Source organism: Myotis lucifugus, unplaced genomic scaffold (genome assembly GCF_000147115.1).
Source record: "Myotis lucifugus unplaced genomic scaffold, Myoluc2.0 scaffold_198, whole genome shotgun sequence".
Classification (NCBI taxonomy): Eukaryota; Metazoa; Chordata; class Mammalia; order Chiroptera; family Vespertilionidae; genus Myotis; species Myotis lucifugus.
Window position 1 is genome coordinate 2287921 of NW_005871246.1, and position 26995 is coordinate 2314915.

A 26995-nucleotide genomic window follows, 5' to 3' on the forward strand; every position below is an offset into this window, starting at 1 on the left:
ATCACAAACTCCTCACAATTTAGAGCTTTACAGATGAAAACACCAACGCTGCACAGGGAATTTAAGAAATACATTCGAAGTCCCACAGTGTCTCACCAGTATACATCCCAGACAGGCTCCTGTGCCCTCTCCTCTATGGCCTTCCCTGGTCAACTATACTCCCGAGTGTCCTCAAAATCCAGAGAAGTAGTCCTGTGACTCTGCAGGGAGGACTACAAGCTGACTTTGCTTTGTGGCCTGTCACTGTGATCAGTTATGGTCATGAGTAGGACTACATAAGGGGTCCTGGAAATCTTCCCAGCAAATCACGGAAGCTGGAGTGGTCGCAAGGCTCTGACTCATCTATGCTATGTTTATAGAATGGGCCTGGCTACCTCCTAGAGTGCATCTGTAAAGGGTCCTAAGGGAGGCTGTGATACCCTGTAGGATCACACCTTTTCTGCAACTGCGGGAAATAGAGAATTTTAAGTACAAAGAATCTTCCTTTATTCCAAACCCCCCTTTGTATATGAAGCTGTTCAAGTTTAGAGAGGAAACATGTTTGGGTAATAGCTTGACCAGAAGAATTCTTAATTATTTGAAAATATTTTACTTGGATGTGCTTCTTTATGAGTGACCAAATGTGGTTCCTCAGATAAACTGGGCTCTCACCCTTGAACTTGGACCATCATGGGAGGGGCAGGTGCTGGGCTCCCTCACCTTTTGCCCTGTAGCCCCACTGGTTGCTCACCAACATCCACATCCCATCTCTTTGCTGCGTAACAGCATTCATCTTTATTCCATGGTAGTGGCAAGTCAGGAATGGGCAGAACCTAAGTTTAGTCATGTAGTGCAAGAAGAGAGCCACAGAGCAATGGGCCCAACCTTGCCCTTCTTCTTGACTCCACTTTGAGATGCAAGGTGATCAGGTGCCCAGTGTAGTGCAGACTGATCAGGCCTTCCGGCTGCATGTGGCTACGGCATCCTACCCCAGTCCTTCTACCTTTGGGAGTCTTGTCATAATGCATCAGCCAAGTCCTGAGAGTTCCCAGGGTCATACTGTGGTTGGCATGTGCCCTTTATAGCCAGAGGTTCCACAGTGGTGTCAGTTTCCCACGGTGCCACATTGCTCTCCCTCTGCCACAGTTCAGCACTCAGTGAGTGAGCAGAAGCCCCTTCTTCATCATGGTGTTGGGTTCTAAGAAGTTCTGCAGATGCCAACAGAAGAGAGAAATGTCTTCCTTTCACAAACAGAGGACAGCCCCCCAAGCAGTCACAGCAGCCAGTACTTTCCCATCTTACAGAACTAGGGTGATCATGATTTTGGTAAATAAGTAAGTGTCCTCAAACACTCGAATGAATGAGCTCACATTTTAGCACTTCTGAATAAATACCCTAGATATCAGAGACAAGTCTTACAGGGTAAAAATAAAATAAGAAAATCTTAAATTTTTCTCATTCCAAAGACACATTCAGGTATTGAGAATAGGCAGCAGCCAAGCTCTTGATGCTTCTGGCAGAGAAGCATCAAGGGGACCTCAGGGGACAAGCAGGGCCCATCTGTGTGTGGTTCCAGTTGGGAAGCAGCACACTAATGTTCAGACTAAGGGATGGAAAACTGTAAAGAATCAAAAGCTTATGAAGGAAGCCTGGAGAGAGTAGGTAATCATCTAAACCAACCTAAACAATATTTACTTATAGATTTTTTTTCAAGTTGTGGGAAAATTTAACCATATAAAAAGTTAATAAAATAGTATAATAATTTCATCATGAACACTGTAAGTGGTAAGATGCTTTATAACAAACCTAGCAATGAGTCAGCAGCAGGTGCTTGGGCAGGCTGAGCCTCCTCAGACGACCTGCTAATGAAAGGCTGGCCTACTTGCTTTTCCTACACAGATAGCCAGACCTGCTTCGGTCCTAGGCTGGAAGGGCCAGGACACAGCATGTGCAGCCTGTGCCCAGCCCTGGCTCTGGGGCACGCTCTGGCCAGAGTTTCTGGAAGGATATTGAAGTAGTTCCTGACACACACTCATATTCACCTGGACATGAAATGTTCAGGGTGCGACCATGACAAACCACGTCAGGATGAATTTGCTTTGATTAGGCATGGATGTGTAGGGTATTTCCAGCTTTCACCGCAGACAGGTGTTGTTCTTGGCAAGCCGCCCCCAACCTTGACTAATTGTTGCAGAGACCAGCCTGCTATGGACTGGGTCATGTGCAGCAATTCCTGAGGGTCTATGAAACAGAAGGCTCTTAGGCAGCTCGGTGGTCTCTGGAGGAGGCTCAACAGCCTCTGTCCAGTCAGGGCACAGCCAAGGAAACTCAATATTTGCCACTCAGAGCCTCAACTTCTGGAGCCTTCTGCCATGTACACCTTATAGAGCAAGCCGGACCACATCTTCCCAGCAGAGGGCGCTAGAGGAACATGCAGAACCAGGATGCAGGGCAGTCTCCAGATCGGTTGCTCTTGAGGACCCTAGCCTCAGACCAAAGGGACCAGCATCTATCTTAGTCACTCATCGGAATTAATAATTCTCCCCTGTGTGGCTTCTCCCCCTTCCTGACAGCTGGAGGTACAGCCCTGCAGTGAGCAGGTGTGTGTCTCTCAGAGAAATGGCCTCATCCATCTTCACCCATATTTCTGAACAAGAAATGCTCCTACAGTTAGTACGAAGTTAATCCAGCTCAGATTTCCTGCTGACCAGGAAGTACAAGTAGGAAGAAGACAGGTTAACAGGTAACTAACTAATCATGGCCTACAGACCTAGTAGGGCCAGGCAGAGGGCCTCCCACTGGTGTACATGGTGCACAAAGATCAGCTAGTTTAGAGGCTCCTAATACAAGTGATACCTGACATACCCGTGAACCAGAATCATCTCACTGGAAAATCTAATTTTGTCATATTAACAGAGCAGATTTGTAAGAAAGTTATTAAAATTGGCCCCCAAAAGGAAAATAAACATAGAAGGGCAAGTACTATATTTAACTTATATTTTTGCAACATAGTCCTTGCTTGGAAAATTCTATTTTCAAAATGGTCTTCACTTTTTTCCTACTTCACAGTGATTTTTCTCTACATCCTGACTCACAGATAGTAAACATAAGCACTCCTGGGGTGCCCCAAGAACCTTCTGGACACCTCAGAGAACTAGCATGCACACCTCCTGCTGAGAAGATGCTAACCATCAACAGACAAATCTGTGAGGCCTGCTGGAACACACAAACCTAAAAAGCCACCATCAAGATAAAATGGGCCCTTAAAACCTATATAATTTATTAACCAATGTCACCTCAATAAATTCAATTAAAAAAATTTTAAAGACATGAAACAGTCCTTGTAAAGAAATCCTACCAACCAGATAGGGTGGGCAGCCAAGATCATCCACCCCTAGGCATGCTTGCTCCACAGAAATGCAGATGCACCAACCTCTGCTCAGGTAGCACATTCTCTCAGGAGATGGGAGCTCAGCACTATCTCCTTGACTCTGAAAGCAAGGCTTCAAGAACACACAGGACCACCCCAGAACCCCTTCTGGAGTCTTTTAGACCCCCACATCCAGGCAGCCAATAACCAACAGCAACAGCACACCCTCCACAACTAGAACTGGCATGGGCATTAATAACAGGAGAGGATATCCAGGCCTGGCCCGATCTTCTCTGGACCTAAAGCCTGAGTCAGAGAATCCCTGTGAGCACCCCTCCATTCTGGTGGGAGCCCATGTCCACATACATACCCACATCTTCTCCATGGCCCCTCCCCTTGCAAACTCACCCCTTCCCATTCCCAATGTGCCTACTCAGTGACAAAAAACAAGGGTTTGGTCCATACCACCTTCCTCATATCCCAGGCAGCAAAATCATACCCATTTCACTGGCTTTTAACTAACCATAGTATCTGTACAGCTACCGTGAACCTGCTTCTTTTAGGAGCACCTGCACAGGAAGGTGTGAGTGAAGGACCTGTGACCTCATGAATAAAAGCTGTGACACAGATTATTTTTCCAGGCTGCTCCCTCTGCCATTTCTCCCAATTTTCTTACATTTACCTTGTTTCAGTACCTGACACATATCCTCACATGCAGGAAGCCCCAACCCATGCCCCATCTTTGCAGGGCTTCTGTTCCTTGTCCTATGGTTGCATTGTGGGAAGGCCTGGGCCCACCTCACAGCTCTGTGGGTTCAACCAGACTCTGTGGCCTTCTGCATGCTCTGTGACCTTTCTCACCCCTGGCATGCAACTGGCCTACAAGTTTGCAGAGCAGTCAGATGGCTAGTAGGCTGGGAAGGCCCCTGGGCACTAGGATCAAGAGGAAGAGAGTGTGGGCCAGCAGGAGAGAGGGCAGGTTATTGCCTGGACACAGCACGTGTCCCAGTGAGCAGCTCTAGATGGAACCAACTTAAAAGTGTACACAACAAGTATTATTAACTCCTGACATGTACACATTCAAAGGCACAGAGACATGCACGCACATGCTCACACACACACGTATACACTCCCACGCACATGTGCACACATGCTCACACACGTTTACACATTCACACACAGACACATGTACACCTATACTCATTGACCTGCACTCGCTGGATCCTGTTTTCAGTGGTCCCTTTGGATTTTATTTCAAATAACTGGGTTTAATTTATGTTTTTGTAGCCTTCATGGAAAACATGTTTATCCTCCAACATGGAAAACATGTTTAATCCCCGTTCAGGAGATTAAAAAGAGCACGGAATGCCTGAAAGCCTCATGGCTGGATATACACTTGGAGGCTCCCTGGGCATGCTGGGGTCCAGAAAGCATTTCTGCTATGCACACTTATGTGAATTCTCTGTGTGCTAATCTTTTTATCATCCCCAAGTACCCCCTGGAACATCAGATAAAGAGAAGAAGCTGTGAGGCCTTGCTCTGGGTCACCCCCCAGGACTGCAGTAGGACTCCTAGAATGGGTTTGGGGCCACCTCCCAGGTGGAGCCTGTTGTCAGCAGACCCCTGAGGATGGGAGAAGAGTTGGCAGATATGATATGGGAAAGGTTCAAGTGAGGATGACCTGTAGGCGGTCAGGAAGGAGCCAGGGGACAGGAGACAACAGGAGGGACAGAGGCGGCGCTGGGCTCCTGGTACCTGTGTCTGAGTCCTTCTGCTCTCCATTGGCCCCCACAGTGAAGGGCAGCTTCCGTTTGGTTGCTCTCTCTCTCACCTCCTTCCCTCCATCACTGCGGTCCAGCTTTGGGGTCTTGGTTAGAGAAACTTTATCTTTATCCTAGAAAAAGAAAGTGACACTTTCAGATATCATTTACAAATTAGTCTCAAATCTTCACATCCACTATGGTCTCATTTATGTGCCAGTTAAAGCAAATCTCTTATTTGGGCAATTAACAGCCCTTCCTGCCCGCCAGAATTAGGTGTGCCTATTGGCTTCCTCAGTCTTCCTCTATAGGGCAGACAGCCAAGCTCACCCATTAGGCCCCTCACAGACCAGAGCTGCCGTTGAGCCCTGTCCATTATCAAACATGGCCCCATTTCTTGTCCTGAACCAGAGGAGTCTTGAGAAATTGGGGCTAACAAGTATTATCATGAGTATGAAGAAAGCAGAGCATACAGAGACACAGTTGCCCCGAACCCATTTTCCCAGGGAAAAGATCCAGATGCAAGAGCCTTAAAAAGGTGTGTGGACAGGTGCTGTCTTGATTTTCAACCTGCCTGGGCCTCCCACCATACAGGAGTGTGTCCATCCCCCAAGAGACTGCACTCCTCCCTTCCTGTGAATGGCCTGGGTTCTCCTCCTTCCCTGTCTGACATCCTCTGCATAGTTCCAGATGGCCTCACATGACCCCCAGTGCTCATGCTGTCTTTGGCACCACTACAGGCCTGTGACACCGTGAAGCTGTCTTCAGGACAAATCCTGCAGAGCAAGTATCAATCTCAGAGCAGAGCCCACATCTGTAAACCTGAGTGCAGATGACCCACTCCAAAGCAAGAGCTAGCAGGAGAGTGGGCAGGACACGTCTGTCCTCATCACCCTCTTCCTTGCACTAGTCTCAGGGCTGGTTTGTCCTGCAGGGTGAGTACTAGCAAGCCCAAATTCCAGCCCACCCTGACAAGCTGGCCAACCTTGTGCAAGTCTAGCACTGTGTCTGCCTTGATGTCATCATCTGTAGAATGGAAGACAGTGCCCACCTCAAGATGATAAATGGAGATCTCAGTGCTCGTCGGGCATGTAAATTCAGCTGCTCACCATGCAGTGCTGTACATGAGCATAGGGTGGTCTGATCCCAAAAAGCAGTGTGTGTGTGTGTGTGTGTGTGTGTGTGTGTGTGTGTGAATGAAATGGGCACCTTGTGGCAAGAGGAGCCCCTGCTTTGCTATCTGCAGCAGGTGGACACCCTGAATCCAACCCCTCAGTGGATAGCACCTTAAGAGGTGGGGGTATTCCCAGGAGACGCTACCTCCTGCACCAAACATAACTGAATTCCCTCCTCCTGTGGCCCAAATGATCCTCCAGCTTGATCATTCAGCCACAGCATCCACCAACCTTAGCAGATGAGAGACATCTCAAGTGACCAGGGAGATCTCTGCCAGAACATGCTGCCAGCTCTGAGGGCATCTGGAGTACAAAGAGAGGCCACCAGGCAGAGCCTGAGCTATGGGCAATACTGCTGGGATGAGGAAGGACCCCTGGAAGATAGAGCCTAACAGATGCTAGACATGCCATCTCACCCTACGGTGTACCTGAGATGTCAGGATACAGCCACACCTGTCACTACCTGTACCTGCCACCACAGAACTGGAAGAATGGAACCCATTAACAAAAACCCCAAACTGTAATAAACACCTGCCTACCAAGAAAACTCCTGGCCCAGTTGGTGAATCTGATCTATAGATATATTACAAATAATAAAGTATTCAGGAATGCAAGAAATAAAAAGATCAACGTAATTCACCACCTGAAGAAAATAAAATCACATGATCATTTCAATAGCTGCAGATAAAAGTCTACATTAATTCTGACGCTAAGTCTCAGCACATCTCAGCACATAAGAAGGGACAGTCCTCTACCTGACAAAGGGGGTCCAGGAACCTTCTGCTCAAGTGCAGAAGATTGGGTGAGGGGGGATGTATCTAGGCAAGGTTACCTATAATCACCTCATCTATTGAGAAGCAAACCTTTTTTTTTAAATGAGCAAAAGACATGAATATGTACTTTGTAAAAGAAAATATCCATATAGCCAATTAACATTTGGAAAGGTGTTCTCTGCATTAGGAAAATGCAAATTAAAACCACAAGATCTAAATAATCCCACTAGAATGGCTAAAATAAAAAAGACTAACAGTATCAAATGTTGACAAGGGTGTGGCAGAAAAACTAGAACTTGAGTTGTTGCTGATGGGACTCATATGGTAAAGCCACTTGGAGAGTTTCTCATAAAGTTAATGAAATTAGTGCACATGTACACAAATGGCACGTTGATGTTCATAGCAGTTTATTCACGATAGTAAAATAATGAAACAACACAACTGCCCCTTAAAAGGCAAATGGATACATTTATTCTAGTGTAGTCATAAATGGAATATTCTTCAATAAAAAAAAACACATGGTTACATGCAACAACATAGATAACTTCCATGACACCTCTAGGAAAACAATACTGATGCATGAGTAATCACATCATGCACTTCTAGGCCACAAAAATAAAATCCCCTCTGGAACTAGATTTGGCTCAATTCCTTTCCCCCACCCCCCACCCCAAAGGATAACAAAGTATTAATCTTAAAATGATTGACTGTATACCTGAAAAATCCAAAGGAATATATAATTAAATAGAAAATTAGTATATAAATTAAAGAAGTTGTTAGATATTGGAATTTATTTTTATTTCCTACAAACAATTAGGAAATGATATCAAAATATCAAAAGACATCAAATACAAAGAAATGAATCTAACAAAAGATGTTCAAGCCCCCTATATAAACAGTTAGAAAACATTACTGAGAGAGAAAAAAAAGACATAAAAATGGAGGAATATGTTTATGATAAGAGAACTCACATTGTTAACCTGGCAATTCTCCCCATTAATCTTTATATTTAAAGCAATACAGTTAAAACCCCAGTAGGCATTTTTTTTGGAAATCAGCTTATTCCAAATGCACATAGAAAAGCAAAAGGTCAAAAATAGTAAAGAAAACTCTGAAAAACACCAAAGTTCAGCCAACTAAACTACCAGAGATCAAGACTATAAAATTACGGTCATCACAACAGGTGGTCCTGGACCAAGGACCAAAGGTTTGGAACAAAGAGCACAAATTGGAACCCCACCTAGCTGGTGACAAAGCCTATGCTGCAACACATGGGGGGAGAGGAGGTCTTTTTAGTAAGTGACAATGACCATGTGAACATCCATCGGGAAGAAAATAAACCTTGACCCTTAACTTGTACCACAAAACAATAATTAATTCCAGATGAACCTCAGACTGAAAGCTTTTAGAAGATAGTACAGGAGGACATCTTCATGACTGGAGAAACAACAGAAAAATACAAATAAAACCACAGGATACTCCTACATACCCACCAGCATGACTAAATTTAAACGGACACCAAGTGTTAGCAAAAATGTGAGTTAATCTGAACTCTCACAGCTTTCGAGACTGCAGAACTGATACAATAATTTTGACAAATTATTAAACCACTGGGGGGAAAAACAATGTACATGTGTTTATGTCATTACTCTGCTATATTCCAAACTAAAAAGAATGCAAATGTTTACAGGAGAAATGGATAAATAAGTTGCTGAACATTCATACAATGGAATACTACACAGCGACAAAGGAAGAGAACTGCTGCTAAGAAAAAGCCTGTAAATCAGATGTAACGTTGAACAAGTGTTCTCATGTAAATCCCAACAGCAAAAACTTATCTACAGTGATAGATGTCAGAACAGAGGTCACTTTGGTCAGAAGTGCTACAGATTGCACAGAAAGGCTCCCAGGAGACTGACAATGCTGGTGTGTGTTGATCTGGATGGAGGCTATGCCAGGTTTTAAAAATGAACTGTAATATATGATATGCACTGATATGTCACTAAAAAAGTTACAAAAGTTTTAAAATCGCAGCTCCTCACCATACTAGCTGTACAGGGAAAAGCAAACACCTGCACTGCACCTGGAGTGCGGTAGGGGCTCAGCCCTGAGCCGTACAGCAGGAACACAGCTCTCTGGAAAGACCTGAGTTCAGAACCTTGCTGAGCAGCTAGGCTGGGGCAGAGTGGAGCTTTCCTCACTAGTAAAATAGGAATCACAATAGGAACCAACTGTACACATTACAACATGTTTTCATTTCGCAAATGGTAAAAGAATACCTAAAACATTAAATTCATCCTAATCAGCCACTTCCGTGTCAGACTTTGATATGCCATAAAAACCGCCAGGGTGGTAACAGCTGAATAGGACAACCAGATGGTGACCTGGTTGGCCCTTCTCATAGTATCCTTCACAATAAATTTGAGGGGGGCGGTGGTGAGAGGGGGGACTCCACGCACATCATGTACAAAGAAAGGCAGGCTGGCTTGTAATTCCCCACCACACCATGCTTTCCACACAAAGGAGAAAAGAAAAGTGTAGTACTGTTTGGAGGATAGTCATGGTCCACTTGGTACATTCACCCTGGAACTACCTTAACTATGGTTAACTAATCTATAAATGGCCAACAGCAAAAGAATCCAATAGGAACAAAATTATATTAGCCACTAAAAACAGCATAAATATATCAATCCAATTGTTCCACCTCCATTTGTTGAAAAGACTACCCTTTCCCAACTGAGTTGCCTCAATATCTTTGCTGAAAAGAATTGACCATTCGTGTGTGTGGGTCTCTATGTTCCCCTCATTGATATGCCTGTCCTAGGCTAATACCACACTATCTTATTATTATAACTCTACAGCAGTGATTTTCAATCAGTGTGCGTAAGAGTTTTTAAAATATGCAATATCTAACTATTCAGTCAGGGGCACTGACTTCTTTTCCCTTATTATTATAGGAAATAGGCCTCGGTGATCCATCTTCAGCAGAGTCAACTTTTAATGGAAACAGTTACTGAATTTTCCCAGGGCAAACAGAATATAGGGAGGGGAGGAGAGGTTATAAGAACAAAAAACTGTGTACATGACCAATAGCACATTTTCCAGGAAGATCCACCTAGACAACGGGAGGTGGAGACAACTACAAAAGGCCTCAGCCCACTTTTTAAAATAATCCAATAGGAGACATAAGACCCAGGTGACCTATGAGGAAAACTATTAACCCCATAGTACTCAGCCAATGAGGAACAGGAGGAAGAACTCGCACACCCTAGGGATAAATACCCTGTGATCACTGCTCTGTGTGTGCCTGTTCAATCAGACACCCGCTCTTGCAAGACTGTATTAAAAGTCTTATTTTTGCCATACTTCATGTCTCCAAGTCCATTATTTGAATTCAGACAGGTCAGCATTTCTCACAACTATCAAATGAAAAAATAACTGCCCTGGTCAGGTGGCTCAGTTGGTTGGAGCATCGTCCTATATACCAAAAGGTTGCAAGTTCAATTCATGGTTAGGGCATATAGCGAGGTTGTAGATTTCGATCCCCAGTTGGGGCACATACAAGAGGCAACAGATCGATGTCTCTCACTCTCTCAAATCAATAATTAAAAAAACAAACACACACACATATCCTCGGGTAAGGATGAAAAAAAGTGGTAATAGTCAACACGATAGCCATCTATGAATGATTGAAAATTATACCTCTTTTTTGGTCAAATTGGCAAAAACAATACTTTTTGGTGTGCCGCAGATTAGTAATTAGTTTTATGTGTGCCATGAGATGAAAGGATTGAAAATCATTGCTCTATAGGAAGGACTGAAATCAGACTGTTATATCCTCCAACATTTTTATTCTTTTCAAAGTGCTTTTGGTTATTCTAGGTCCTTTGAATTTCCATATAAACTTTGGAATCAGCTTATCAATTTCTACCTAAAAGCTTACAAGAATTTTGAGTGGCTAATATGCTGAATCTATAGATCAATTTGGGGAGGATGGTATGTAAATAATATTGAGATTTTTCTGACAAATGAGTATGGTATAATTCTCCATTTGTTTAGGTCTGCCTAATTTCTCTCAGCAATGTTTTGTAGCTTTCAGGGTACAAGTCTTGCACATCTTTCACCAAATTTATTCCTTAAGAATCCATATTTTGCCCGGCTGCAGTTTGATTCCCGGTCTGGCCACATGCCCAGGTTGCAGACTCGATCCCCAGTAGGGAGCCTGCCAGAGGCAGCCAATAGATGTTTCTCTCTCATTGACATTTCTCTTTCTATATACTTCTCCCCTCCTCTCTAAATAAATCAATAAAAAAACCATTTTTTAAAAAAGAATCCATATTCTGACACTACTATAAGTGTATTTTTAAATTTTAATAGCTGATTGTTCACTAACAGCATTTAGAAATATACTCTGCATACTGGCTGTGTATTGTGCAACCTTGCCAAGCTCACTTCTTAGTTCTTGGATCTTTTGTGTAGGTTTCTTAAGATTTTCTACGTAGATGGATCATGTCCTCTGCAAGGAAAGACAGCTTCACTCCTTCTTTTCCAAACTGTGCCCCTTATTTCTCAAAGGCCTAACCTGCCTTCACTTGTGAAATCTGATTTGAGCATCTGAGGGTGTCAGCATTTGCACAGTAATGCCTAGTAATAAAGCATTGTGAGAACACAAAAAGGCTCCTCCCAAGAGCTTACTTATTATGATGGGGAGAGATCGTATGACAAGCAAATGCAGGTGTGTCAAAGGGGAGCAAATGCTACATAGAAGGATCATTTAGTATAGAGAGCAGAAAGGGTGCAGGGTAGGCTGGTGCTACTCAATTTGAATCAGCAGTTGGGGAAGCCCTTGTGGCTAAGTGAGCAGAAACCTGTAAATAACTCCCCAACTCCAGGACCAGTCTGGGCACAGAAGAGGACCTTGGCCCATCTCATATCGTCTGTGGTTTTTCTCTATTTCTCTCTCTGCCCTCACAAAACAGAGAGACAGATAGACAAACAGAAATCCCAACAGCTAAGACTCTCCAGGTCAGTGGTCGCCAACCTTTCGGACCTCACGGACCACCGGTTGGCGACCACTACTCCAGATGATAGAGATCGCAGGAATCCATCTGTGACAATAACCTGACTTTGCTGGAGATTCCGCTGTCATCAGAAAGTCTATCTGAAGCATGAAAAGAGTTGACACTCTCAGGGGTCTGGGATCCAAGAAAACGGGACCCACCATCATACTTTCTGTGATTCCATTATAAGGACATAACATCCTACTCTTTCTTCAACCGATTTCTTTTGGATTTGTGGAACCAGGTGCTCCCAGGGCTCCTCAGTGTCAAAGGAACAAGCATGGAGACCTGTGGCCCTGCAGATTCTGTTTACTATGGCTTGTATAGAGCAAGAGCTGAGCAGACTTTCTGAACACTTTTGACAACCCAATATGAAGTCAATGTCAGCCATGACAGTTATATCAAGTGCTATGTCAAGAATGAGGTAATGGGGTATAACAGGAACATCCTTTGGATGGCCCAGAACATCAAAAAATCACAAGTCTGAAATCTGATAAGGACTCCATCTGGACACTGATATGAGTGCACTCCATCCACTGTGGGCTATAAGAACTCAGAACTCCAACTATTCAATGCTCCAGCTTGGCTGTACCAAGGATCATACCCAGAGCCCTGCCAGAATTCCACTCCACCAGATATGTGCCACCACTATAGGGGCCTGGCTTGAGACCAACACCCATGTCTCCACCTGGAGATTCGGCCAGTGACCAGGACTTTGCACCAAATGATTGCTTTGCTTGCTTCTATCGTGTAAGCCCCCCTTTTCTGTGTGTAACCTGAATGCAACTCTACTGGGTTACTGGGGAGGACTCCCCTAATAAACTTGGCATATGGAAAAACAAACGTGTGTGAGTGACTCCTTTCGGGGATGCTCTCTTGCTTATGACAGGCCATGTCCAAGAACTGCCATAAAACCACAGTATGAAGCAGTTACAAGCCGAGGCCACTTCAACCATGCCCCTTCTAGCTTCAAAACTGAGGTCAAACCCTGGCTGGGTGCTCGGTTGGTTGGAGCATTGTCCTGTACACCAAAAGGTTGCTGGTTAGACCCCCAGTCTAGGCGTCTATGGGAGTCAACCGATTTGATGTTTCTTTCTTAGTGTCTGTCTGTCTGTCTGTCTCTCTCTCTCTTAAAAAAATCAAGAACAAAAAACTGAGGTCACTACTGAAATTACTCCTCTTGGATGAAAGGGGGCGGATCACAGGTTACAGCACTCCTACTCACAGCACTGACAAGGCCACTTCTAGAGCTAGGCCCCATCCCTCAGGGAGAGGTGGACCGGCTGACCTTCGGGGAGGCGGAGTATAACCTCTACAGACAAGACTTTAGGGTTTCCTCTAAGAACAATGTGAAGGGAATACTGGATGCTACAGCTTGTGGTATGCACAGTATATGCACTGTTCTGACAGAGCACTCACCACATCCTTGAAGGACTTGTTAAAACAGAGGGCAGGCATCCACCCTTAGCCTTTCTGATTTTTTGTGCATTCCTAAAAGGTTCCCAGGTGATGCTGATAGTGCTGGTATGAGAAAACACTTTAAGAACCACTCATCTAGCACAAAAGAAAATGAACTTTACTACCACATAAACCTGGAGTAACCCTGAGTTGTTGTGCAGTCTCCTCTCTGAGCAGTGTGTTACAAGGGAGAAGGATCTAGCATGAGATGGAAAGGTTTCATGTGGGAAGGCCCCAGCCTGGGAGTCAGGGCCTAATTTCTTGCTGGATGGCTTCAGACACCACAGCAGCCCTTGGCTTCTCTGCACAGAATACCCTCATCCACAGAGGGGCTTATTGGTTCCTTCTCAGCTCCTTCCAGCTTGGATGTTTTGATATTCTGGAGTCTGCTGCAGACAGAGCATTTCCTGGGTGGGATCCTGAGGAGGCCCTAAGGAAGAGCCTGTCTGCAATGCAGCTGACTATGTTGCCCAAAGAGTCCATGCAGAAGACCCTGTACCAAAAGGACACCAGGAAACTACCAAATGCAGCATCAGACTCCTGCCAGTGTTGTGGGCCCTTTTTCCACTGTTCACAAATATATCACTTATATCACGATTCTTTTGCAAAAATCTAAAAATATGTTGCTTTTGGTAACATGGATCAGTATCTGAAGAAAACAGAGTTTATGAGAGAAAAGAGAACAGAACAAATTCAGCCATGTGTCAACAGCAGAACCGGCAGTTCTGTGTCCCTGGGCTCTGCCATCCCACGATTCTTGGGCCCTCGGGTAGAGCACTTTCAAGTCACAGCTGCCACCAGGTACATCTTCCCAATAATTCTATTTTGAATTGCCATTTAGGCTGAGTAAGTTCCTAGAGTACAGAGTGCCTGGCTCCATTATGCGGCATCTTCAGTGTTAGAATTTGTCTGCCTCTATGAGGAAAATGTTTGGCTTTCTCTTGGGTGGTTTTTTTTTTTTTTAAAGTACGAAGCTACCTTACTGAGAAAAACACCAAAGCAAATCCACACATGTCCTGAGGCATATGTGTACACGATGCTCATATCAACCACACCAGAGTCAGTTCAGTTCACATGCATCTCTGTTCTCAAGGAAGAAAAACAGTGCAAACCATCCCAGAACAAGCCCCGTGTTAGAAGGTTAGCAGGATGCCTGCCAAAAGGCCCTGGATCAGGTACCCACAAGAGCGCAGGCAGCTGCCATCTCCAAGGAGGCGCTGACTCTTCCAATTTGGCTTTGGGCAAGAAGCCCTTCTGGGCAGGCCCAGCCGCAATTCCACATTGTGGAAAACCCGGGCCAGAGGGGATAGCAGTTTGGAGCTCCTGAGGACCCAGTCTGGAGGCAGAGAAAGCAGGTAGGCAGGGCTGTATGGGCCTCTGGCCCAAGAGCAAGTCGTAGGTGGGCCTCTTCCTCATCCTATGCCCACAGCTAGGAAATCCTCTTGCAAGAAAAATCCATACAGAAACCTGGGAACTATGTATGACACTATCAAGGGTGGTTTGGCCTATTCAGTGTCCAAGTATCCCAACAATCGGGACACTTGGCCACAGAATGGGAGTTATGCTGCCCAGGGCACACTGCCCCACTGGCTGCATCTCCTCATGGGCACAGTAGCACTCGTCCATTCCAAGGTGAACCCAGACTGTCCACAGGCCTCACAGATACATGCACATCCTCACGTATGCTCAGATCAAGCTCAAGCATCAGCCTGCCCAAAGTTCCATACCGCAGCTCCGACCTGTTCATGTGTACAGCACGAAGGACTGGGAGCAGAGCAAGTGGTATAAAATGCATGGACACAACTGCCCAGACATCAGGGGCTTAGAGACCTGCTTGGTCTGATGAACATGTTAGCACATCTATGCTCATGAACTACTTCACTTTATTTAAAAAATATATATCTTTATTGATTTCATAGAGGAAGGGAAAGGTAGCAAGAGATAGAAACATCAATGATGAGAGAGAATCATCGATCAGCTGCCTCCTGCATGCCCCACATCAGGGATAGAGCCCACAACCCAGGCATATGCCCTGACTGGGAATCGAACCGTGACCTCATGGTTCCTAGGTCAACACTCAACCATTGAGCCACACTGGCCGGGTTGAACTACACTTTAAACCTCAACTAAATGAATACATGGTTCCACTAATCTGCTCATGTGGAAAAGATGCTAACCTCACCCTTTACCAAACCCAGGGTGTCATCAGATACGTTGGCATGAACTAATGCTGCAGCAGGAAGCACCAGCAGAGAGTGGGCAAGCAGCAGCCCCAGAGCTTCTGTTCATTCCCAAGTGTCAGGATAGAGCGGGGCTGATGTGAGGGCAGGGAGAAGTAGCTTGAAAGACTGGTAACTGGACTTCGAGAGGTAACCCTTGAGCACTGACGTCAGGGGCTGAGAGTCAGACTATTTAGTGTGGATGGCCTGCCACATGGGCATCCAGGGAGAGAGGGAAAGGAGCCAAGAAACATCAGGATCAAAAAATGGTGATGGTATCACCCATGGGCAAGCCAGCACTGTTACCCCACTTCACCACAACTGCACAAGATGCTTTTGTTCCAACTGTAGAGAAAAGAAAACTGAATCTCAGGGCAGGTAACTGACTTGTTCATAGTCATAAAGACACACATGGAAATCATGAGCTTAACCTCTTTCTGTCTGATTCCAAATCCATGTTCACTGGGCAGCCTCACACTGCAGGAAAGGAAGTGTGCACCCCAGAGCCCAGTGGTAACAGCACATTAGTAAGATACAAGAATTTTAGAATTGCATCCCATTTTCCTACTCACACTGAGAACAAGCCAAATTGAAATTTAAATTATCCAGCAGTGGTATTAGTCAGGATAACTCAAATATGGTAAAATATCAGATTTGGTCTTATTGAAACCATGACAGGAATCCTGTGGTCCTAGAGTACAGAAATGTGGGGCCAAATCAAGGTTATCTCAAACATAAAACTATTATTTAAAGACTTACTTTGGTACCCCAAACAATAAACATCCTAAAAAGAAAGCAAGACCTCTTTGGCAAGATCAATGTTCTCCACACCCACCCACCCAACAATACCTCCTCCACTGCTGGCTGCCGAGGAGGCCCAACAAGAAAATACACAACACAGAGACAGACAACCAGAACAGGCAAGATGACATTCTCAGCCCTTATCCCTGTTTAGACACAGTGAATGTGCTGAGGATATGTGAATGTGAGGAGGAGAGTAGGACAAGGATCAGACGGGGTGAGGATGAGAAAAGGAGAAGAGGGTAAAGAGGAAAGAAAGGTAAGGGTGAGAGAAAGACCAGGAGGAGGAAGAGCAGGAGGCAAGGAGAAGGAGAAGAGAAGAGCTAGGCCAAGTGTTACCTTTTTCCCTGTTTGTTTCTCCACCATGTCGTTGCTGAGAGAAAATTCTTCTTGCTGTGGTGTTTTAGAACACCCACCCTTGGGCATCGTTCTTCACCCCTCACTTGATCTTCATTTATACGGCCATTGCTTCATCATCAACCGTCTGCTTCAAAAGAGAGGAAGAAGGTTAAAATTTGGTGAAAAACAAAACCCAGGCAATCTCAAACTCATGTGACAGATTGAATCAAAAGAACGTAACCAGCTCTTCTGACCAGCACCCAGGAAGAGACCACTTAGGATGTACCCAGGTGGTAAACACCAGCAGAAAAAATGTCTACGATACATAATTGACAACATGGTGGGGCAAGCAAGCATTTCTCAGCTGTAGAAAGGACCAACCAGCAAAGGTGATGGCCACGCTTCTGGTCAGTAGTGGCAATACCTGAATCTGACTGCATGCTGGGTTCCAGCAGCTATGGCACTGCTCTTCAGAGTTAGGTACCATCCCACCCGCCACTCCCTCCCACACGGGCATGGTCACACCAAAGGTGCAGTACCTGCCCCTCAGGTCTACAGATCTTGTCCACCATGGCCTCAACACTACTCACCACCCAAGAAAAGCAGCTCCATTCTCACACTGCCCCCCAGACAGTTTAGGTGAGAATCACTATTCTTTCCAGAAAGTTCACCAACTTCTCCTGAATAAAATGTTCAGAAGGCAGTAATGTGACGCCTCTGAAGGAGTTTCCAGAAAATGTCCAGGGTCCTACCTACTAAGCCAGACCCTGCACATGAGCCCGAGGCCCAGGCCCCTGCATTTTCCAGGAAATCCCAGAAAACATGTTGTATTCATTATGCTTTTATTTTCTGATGTATTGATACCTTAAAAAGTTTGCTGTCTGGGAGAGACTGCCCCTCCCAGGACTAGCTCTTTCTTAGAGACAAGCAAAGGGCTCCTGAAGTAGATGTGCCTTTCACACAAAAACTACCAATCAGCCCCTATCTTACTTACACACAGGCTAATTATTTCCCCTAAGGTAAATCAACCCAGCCACTAGGCAATACAGATCAGCATACACTGCGGAATTATTCAAATTAGTCAATCCTAAACTGTTGACACAGTGCCCTTTGCCTTCCTGCGGAAACCCCAACAAAGATCTGGCCTAGACCCCTCTCTCACTTCTGTATTCTGCTCCTGACCACCCCAATGCTCTCCCCAGTTGCTCTGCATGGCACACAGTAACCTCTCTCTGGGACCTGTGTGAAGAATCAACTTCCTTTCACATCTCCACCTGTGGCCACATAACCTAACTAGACATGCTTGACATGAACGTTCCTACAATATAGGTCGGCTCTCTATTTCCCAGTCCTCTTACGCTTGTTCCATACATCACACCCAGATTTTCAGCTGCACAGAGCAAGAGGAACCCGGGGGGAGTGGGGGAGGGGGGGGGGAGAGTGTTGTTATATCTATTCCATCTTTCTAAAAGTCACTGCCTTCCTTTTAATGCATTTTTTCATTGTCAGAGGTAGAAAACCCTTTATACAAACCAAATTAAATGCACTGTTTCATCTCCTTTTCCCAGTTACACACCTTTGTGCTTATCCATTTCGGATGAGTAATTTTTATAATTAATCACCTGGAATTAAACAGCTTCTATTATGTATGATGTGTAGCTTTTGAAAGACATGTTCAAAAGCATTCTGTAAGTGGCAGTACCCTACTTTTCCTGCTCCCTGTATGCTAAAGAGCAATCTGCCCTTCACCATGCCTTCTAGAGAGCCTGTCTTATTTTTCCATATTAACTGATAAATTTCAAAAAGTATCCCTTTGGTGTTTACCTGACTTACGAACACACCTGAATTTATTCTGGGGAGAGGGGCACGGCTAACCAATTTTATTGCCTTCCTTTCCCAGCACACAATGCAGATGAGCAGGGTATTTCCAGCCACGTGCTCTGATGGCTGAGGCCAGAAATGATGTTTTCTATATCTATTTGAAACTATGAATTCTAAATTCTCCTCCAATTTTTCACTATGGAACCGGAACATCTCAGCCTGGAGGAATGGCATCCTAGAGCCTAATTCAGTGATAACTGTTGAAACTCACCACTGTTGGGGAACTCATCAGCAATGTTTCAGTAGAAATTTAAAGATTATCTGGAAGTTAAATTTTTTAAAAATCCTGACTGCCTGCTCTGATGATGGAAAAACTGAGCAAAGTAATCATGGGATATTCAACCCTCCAGCTCCTGGATGTGAACACATGTGAGTCTGTGGAGAAGGTGCAGGAAACACCCAGAACCGCCCACATGTGGCCACAATATGGACCCCACAGTTTCTGGACCCAGATCTCATAGCCCATTTCACAGCATCTCAACCAGGAGAGCACACAGAAAGTCACTTCATTCTTCAAATAACTGATTTCAATCAGTGTCCCTGAACTGGCTCTGCTGGATGGTCTCTCTATTCAAAGTGGAGTTTTCAGGCCCCTGAACTACCTTTGAGAAGGTCTGCCTCCTTCTCCCATTCCCCTCCCTCCCCTGGGAAAGGCAGTACAATGGCTACCAGACACCACGAAGAGAATAGGATGTTTCCAGAACAACTGCTCCCAACCTCCAAAGCCTAATTATCTTTAAAAACAACCACTGAAGCTGCAGGGCCAGAAAAAGTGGTGATATGAGTTCTGAGCTTCCTCATTCAGGATTTCTTCCATGTTCCAAGTATCCTCAAAAACTGGAAGGTGAGGTGTTTTTACAGATGGGCATTACAGCTAGGCTGAGTTCTGAGGTGACACCCAGCTACACTGGGAAGGAGCTCTGCTCACCATGGCCCAGAACCAATGACGGAGATGACATCTCAAAGTACAGGTTGAGCCCACAAAGTGGTGGCCCTCAAAGGTGTACCAATCATTTCTGAGTACTGTGTAACCATGAAGTAGTCCACTAGTGTAAAGCTATCACAGTTGTCACTGTTAGTATTAAAATTAAAACACTGAAACCTCAAGGTACAAGTCTTTGGGTCCAATTCCTCTGACTTAGACTTTTGGGCACATGATCCTCTGCCACAGCGGTTCTCAACCTGTGGGCCACGACCCCTTTGGGGGACGAACGACCCTTTCACAGGGGTCGCCTAAATACATCCTGCATATCAGATATTTACATTACGATTCATAACAGTAGCAAAATTACAGTTATGAAGTAGCAGTGAAAATAATTTTATGGTTGGGGGTCACCACAACATGAGGAACTGTATTAAAGGGTCATGGCATTAGGAAGGTTGAGAACCACTGCTCTACCACATGCAGCTTGTCCCTTGCTACCAGGAGACACTTGCCAGTATTTTCATTTTGTGAACAACCAACCAGTTAACGCCATGTGATGTATCACAGAGTGCGGGCAGGTTCACACTTCAACAGGACAGCCTGAGGGACCTTACGTGCTGGCAACTGGTCAAGCATGCTATGTCCTGTCCTGGCCCATGGGCTTCACTCATTCCTGAAAAGGCAACTGTCCTCAAGGCTCCACCACACCTCTCCCACAAAGACTAGGGAGAGCACAGGTGAGGTAGGAATGTCATCACGAATACTGTTTTCTGTAATATGTATTTCTCAAGCCCACCTTTATAACGATGGCTGAGATCACCTAGGTACCTCACTCTGGGGATTCTCATGTTTGGGAATGGTGCTTGTTACAAACACCTCAATATTCAGGAAAGTCAGGACAATGACAACTATTTCCTCAGGGCCTGCTGAATCCCAGCACATTTAGACTCATCTCTTTCAGAGCAGTCACTGAAACAGGGTTCACGAAGGCAGTTAGTGACAAAGAGACAGAGCTCAGATTTGCCAGCGACACATTCCAGATGAATTTGTAGGAAAGCTGGATGCACGAGTCAATCCATCCCATACCTCACATGACTCCCTGGCCAAACCTAATTTTTTATTTTCTCATGACATACTAGATGAGAATGAAAGCTCAAATGCTTGGTCATCCTGGCCATCTGCTTGACCATCCTGACTATGCCAGGGGCTTCTGCTGCTGGTCCCTCGGGCTCCACACCAGCTTGTGCCTTTCTTCCCGGTCAGCCTCTCCCTCAGCTACAGGAAGTGGCCATGCCAGCCAAGAAAATGATATAGATGAAGTGGGACCACTAGTCAACACTGTGAGGCCGCCTAGAGAAGCTGACTCTCCACGTCAGGAGCCAGGCTCTAGAACGCTGCTGTGAAGCCCAGGCCTCCTCATTCAGTGCTGGGCAGTCACTGTTAAACCCAGGAAGAGGCTGGGACCACCCAACAGTTGACACAGTGGAGACAGTCTTCATGGCTGGCAATCCTCCCTTCTATACAGTTTCGAGGCTGTCTGAACTCAGGCCCTAGGGCTTTCTGATCAACTTGCTTCACAGCTGACCACAACCAAGTGGGTGACCAACAAGCCTCACCCATGGAAGGCTATCTTCTTTCTGGAGGTGACCTGCCTTTCCCTGCTCAGACACACTATACTGGTAAATGCAGCCTGAATTCTCTCACTTCCAGTATCAAAAGAAGTCTATTGTAAACCCAGGGACACTCTAAACCACATCAAAACGAAACACTCCACAACACACTGGGACACATGTAGACTTGACGCTGAGCATCTGGGAAATGTTTACAACACAGTACTAAGGTGGTCGAGGATAGCATAGCTGGTCTGAGACCTGCCTTGGCCTCTGACCAGCTCCTGCGCAGGGACAAGCTGCTGGATGCAGGGTGTTTCTGCACCTCCAAACTGAATGGCAGTGGTTCCAGATTCGCAGGTTGTCAGGAAGGGGCACAAAGACCTTTCAGGAAAGCACTCAAGAGGGTCTGAGGTGGAACAAGTTTTCTAAAAAGAGACTTCGCCACACTCCCCGAGTCACATTGGAATTTGCCAATTACATGGCAGCTATGTGTCAGAGCCCAAACAGAAATTCATTTAGCCTGGAGGTAAGCAACAACTGTCTAAAGTCAGGCCCCTGACCAATGGGCACACAAGGCGGAAGAGGCCATTCAGCCCTGTATCTATGCACATTGCAGGTGGCCCACAGCCAACAAAAACTCCATGTGGTATCCACCTGGCAAATTCTCCTTCCCGCCTGCCGTGGGACCCTGCATCTATGGGCTTGGAGAGACAATTGTTCAAAGGACCGACAGGACAAATATGACAAGAGGCCTTTGGACAAGGATGACAAGGTATGTTCCTTCCCAAAGGTGCTTTAAACAGCCTTCAAGTTTAAGAACTGCCAGCAGACCCAGCCCCCACCCATACTTCAATAAACATACTCATGGGCCTTTGTCTAAGTTGACCATCCCAAATAATCACACTGCCTTCCCTTCAAGTTGTGGGCAAGAAACACAGCAGATGTGAAAGACACTCCTCCAAGATAAAACCTGATGCAGGAAGGCAACAGGCACTACTGCAATACCTTCAGCTTAGCAAAAATCCTAGGAATTTTAGCCCAATCCTGCCTTAAGTGTCAAGCTAACAGCAAGGGGAATCAGAAGGCATTCTTACTGGCCTCATATAGATCAGAGCAAGAATCCAGGTGAAAAAAAGGCAGAACCTGTGAAGTTCTCAGAGAGCACAGTGGAACAGGATGCAGGGTCAACAGCCCTGGCCGCCTGTACAGGCCACACACGCCAGTGATCAAGGAACCCACCTGGCCCCAGGGCACCGTATCCAGCTGAGCTGCAACCACAGGAAGAGGACAGGCAGCCAGAGAGGAAGACTAGTGTGAACAAGCATGCACAGCAGGAGTGCAGAGAATGCAGAGAACATCAAGAACCCTACTTGCCTGGCAGGAGATACAGACACAGAAAAAAGAAGGGTGCTACAAAAGAGAAACAAAGGATTAGAAGCAATCTTGACATGAGAGTAGAAAAATTCAAGGAAAGAGAATAAAAGGTCCTCCTATATAATAAAAGCCTTCTATATAATAAAAGCCTAATATGCTAAGTGTCCGACCGTTCATTAGACCCTTCAACCATTCACGATGACATGCACTGACCACCAGGGGGCAGACGCTCAGACCGGTAGGTTAGCTTGCTGCTGGGATCCAGCCAATTGGGACTGGGCAAGACGGGCCCGCCACTCCCTGGAGCCCTCCTGCGGACCCTCCCCGGCCCTGATCGTGCACTGGTGGGGTCCCTTGGCCTAGCCTGTGCCCTTTCGAAATCCGGGACCCCTTGGGGGATGTCAGAGAGCCGGTTTCGGCCTGATCCCTGTAGGCCAGGCCAAGGGACCCCACCGGTGTACAAATCTGTGCAACGAGCTCTAATCTATAACAATAAAAGGGTAATATGCTCATTAGACTGGACGTCATCCTTCCTGACTACGCTGGTGCTAGAGGGAAGCCAGCCCAGGTCCTGGGTGCCTGCTGGTGGCTGGAGGAGGTAAGCCCTACTCTTGCACGAATTTTCGTGCATCGGGCCTCTAGTATATAATAAAAACCTAATATGCTAAGTGTTTTCGTGCATCGGGCCTCTAGACCAGTTGCTATAATGCGCACTGACCATAGGGGGTAGATGTTCTGACCGGTAGGTTAGCTTGCTGCTGATGTCCGGCCAGTCGGGACTGGGCAACGGGCTATACATGCCCTGGAGACCTCCCGCAGTCCCTCCTCGGCCCCAATTGTGCACCAGGCCTCTAGTTTAAAAATAAGATAGGCCCTAGTTGGTAGTTCAGTTGGTTAGTGTTGTTCCAATACACCAGCGGTTCTCAACCTGTGGGTCGCGATGCCTTTGGCGGTCGAACGACCCTTTCACAGGGGTCACCTAAGACCACCCTGCATATCAGATATTTACATTACAATTCATAACAGTAGCAACATTACAGTTATGAAGTAGCAACGAAAATAATTTTATGGTTGGGTCACAACATGTGGAACTGTATTTAAAGGGCTAGAAGGTTGAGAACCACTGCAATACACCAAGGTTGCAAGTATGATCCCCAGTCAGGGCACATATAAGAATCAACCAATGAATGCATAAGAAGTGTAACAACAAATCTCCCTCCTTCTCTCTCTCTTTCCCTCCCTCCCTCCTCTCTTTGCTAAAATCAATTTTAAAAAGTGAATAAATAAAATGAAATAATAAAACATAAGAAACCCACCATCATACAAAGGCAAAGACATTACCAACGAAATAATAAAAAGCAACAGCCAAGGGCATGCTTCTTTAAACAGAAAGAATCTGAGGGCACACAGCAGAAATGAACTGAGCCATAACTTTGCCTGGCCTCTAGAAATCCCACCCACACAGGACATGAGTGTGGGGGCAGGGCCATGGTCCTCCATGAGAGAGTGAGATTCAGATTGCATTAGAATTCTCATCAACTTTATGAATGCCAGATGACAACAGAGCCCTGGATCTGAGAAAATTATTTCCACACTGAAGTACCAAATTCAGCCATACTGTCGATGAGAGTAAGAATTGAAGATAGCTTCAAAAAACATGCAGAAAAGTGACGTTAACCTCCTCTGTAGCCTGTACCCCTCCAGAGGGGGGTCAGCAGACTATAGCCTCAGGTTAAAGCCAGCCGTCTTCATTCGACCTAAGAATGGGTTTATATTTTAAATCCTTCAGGGATTGGGGGATGTCGACAAGAAAATCAAGGTTAATATTTCACGCCCTTGCTGGTTTGGTTCAGTGGATAGAGCTTCGGCCTGCAAACCCAAGGGTCCCAGGTTCAATTACCGTCAAGGGCACATGCCCAGGTTGCGGGCTTGATCCCCAGTGGGGGGCGTGCAGGAGGCAGCTGATCAATGATTCTCTCATCATTGATGTTTCTATCTCTCCCTTTCCCTTCCTCTCTGAAATCAATAAAAAAATATATTGTAAAAAAAGATTAATATTTTGTGACACATGAAAATTGCATGAATTAGAACTAAATTTATTGGACCTCAGTCATGCCCAGATTGCAGCCCTGGTCTACAGATGTCTTCACATTGTAAGGGTGGGCAGACTGGACAGAGCACAGCCCTAAGGTGTTTCCTACCTAGGTCCCCCTCTAGTGCAGCAGTTCTCAGTATTGTCTGTGGGCTTTGAAGATAATCGGACCCCTTTCAGGGTGCCTGTGAGGTCAACACTGTTTTCATAATAATACCTAGAACTACTTGCTTGTCTCAAGGTGCATATGGCCATGCTCCAGAAGAGGGCAAATTCCTCACGGTCCCTGTGCTCCTTGCTGTCACATAATCACCGTAAAATAGCCACCGTTACCTAAGACTCTCCTCGATAGAGCAGCAGAAATTATAAATTTTAGCCCTGACAGGGTGGTTCAGATGGTTGGAATGTCGTCCTATACATCAAAAGGTTGTAGGTTTGATTCCTGATCAGAGCACATATCTAGGTTGCAAGTTCGATCCCAGGTCGGGGCACATACGGGAGGCAACTGATGTTTGTTTGTTTGTTTCTTTCTTTCTTTCTCTCTTCCTCTTTCTCTCTTCTCTCTTTTCTCTTCTTTCTCTCTCTCTCTCTCTCTCTCTCTCTCTCTCTCTCTCTCTCTCTCTCTCTCTCCCCTTCCTTCCTTCCTTCCTTCCCTCCCTCCCTCCTCCCTTCCTTCCTTCCTTCCTTCCTTCCTTCCTTCCTTCCTTCCTTCCTTCCTTCCTTCCTTCCTTCCTTCCTTCCTTCCTTCTCTCCCTCCCTCTCTCTCATATCAATAAAAAAAATTAAAAATAAAACATATCACCGGGTGAGGATTTAAAAAATTATAAATTTTATTAAACTGTAAACCTTGAATTCTTGTCCTTCCAATATTCAGTGACAAGATGGAAGTATTGTGTGAAGCACTTCTGCTGCATATCAAAGCATAACACTTACCTGAAGAAAAGCTTCTGCAAATATGTGAGTGGCAAGCTAAACTGGCAGTGGAACACAAGTTTTACATGAAAGACTCTTTCAGACAAATTATTATTATTAAGAACTGGGTATCTGGAAGTTACTTCATCAAAAATGAAGAAACTGAGCCTATCGCTTCAAGGAAAATTAATAGTAGTTGTGGCCAATAATGAAATTTGAACTTTCAAGTAAAATCTGCATTTTAGAAAACGTGTATCCACTTCCATTAGCTTGACAGCAGCTCAATGCTTAAAGACATTTTAATGAGATCAGTGGTAATATAAAAAGGTTATTTTGTAAATAATGTGTAATATAACGTCAACATTTGGAAGATCTGCATAATTCAGTGAACCAATTTTCCAAATGGCCAATTTGGGATATTATAAAACTACACACAGGAAAGACCCATCCATGCACAGAACACACCAATGGGATTGCAGTGCCAACACTGAACCAACAGGGTTTTCACAGCCTGTGCTGCAACTCCTGTCAAAGTAGAATCCATAATCATGTGACAAAGCTCCCAATATCTCCCCTATCCCACTACATGTTTGTGAGAAGCTGGATTTTTTTCATACACTTTAAACAAAACAGCAGAATGCAAACGATGGAGTGCAGATACAGGCAGCAGTGTCCAACTGTCTCTTATTTAAGCTAGATATTAAGAGATTTGCAGATTTATAAAATAATGCCACTAGTAATTTTTGTGATTTCTTTTGTAAAATAGTTACCTTTCAGTAAGTGTATTTATATTTATATTTATACTAGAGGCCCAGTGCACAAATTCATGCACAACTTGCGTCCCTCGGGTGATCAAGGCCTATTGGGGTGCTGGCCAGCCAGGCAGAGGGACCTCAGGAGGTTGGCCTGCCCCACTTCCCGATCGGGGCCTGGGGGGAGGGGCCACGGGAGGTTGACTGTGAGAGCACACTGACCACCAGGGGGAAGCTCCTGCATTAAGCATCTGCCCCCTGGTGGTCGGTGCACATCATAGCAACTGGTCGACTGGTCATTCCAGTTGTTCAGTCATAACGGTCACTTAGGCTTTTATATATATAGATGTAATGCTTTTAATGAACTAAATATTTAACATTTCTCTGTTATACTTTTTAAGATAATGCTTTAATATAATTTGAAAGCTATAATTATAATGTACACTAGAGGCCCGGTGCACAAAAATTTGTGCACTCGGGGGGGAAGGGGGGTCCCTCAGCCCGGCCTGTGC

The 26995-nt window shown here is 45.3% G+C and overlaps 1 protein-coding gene across 1 annotated transcript in view; it reads right to left on the minus strand.

The window, feature by feature from the left end:
- Positions 1–26995, minus strand: part of ANKRD11 (ankyrin repeat domain 11) — a 137727-nt gene that overhangs the window by 35276 nt on the left and 75456 nt on the right. The window contains 2 exon segments of the mRNA XM_023761098.1: positions 5105–5243; positions 16935–17079. Coding sequence (XP_023616866.1) covers positions 5105–5243; positions 16935–17021 — 226 coding nt within the window. The 5' untranslated portion in view covers positions 17022–17079.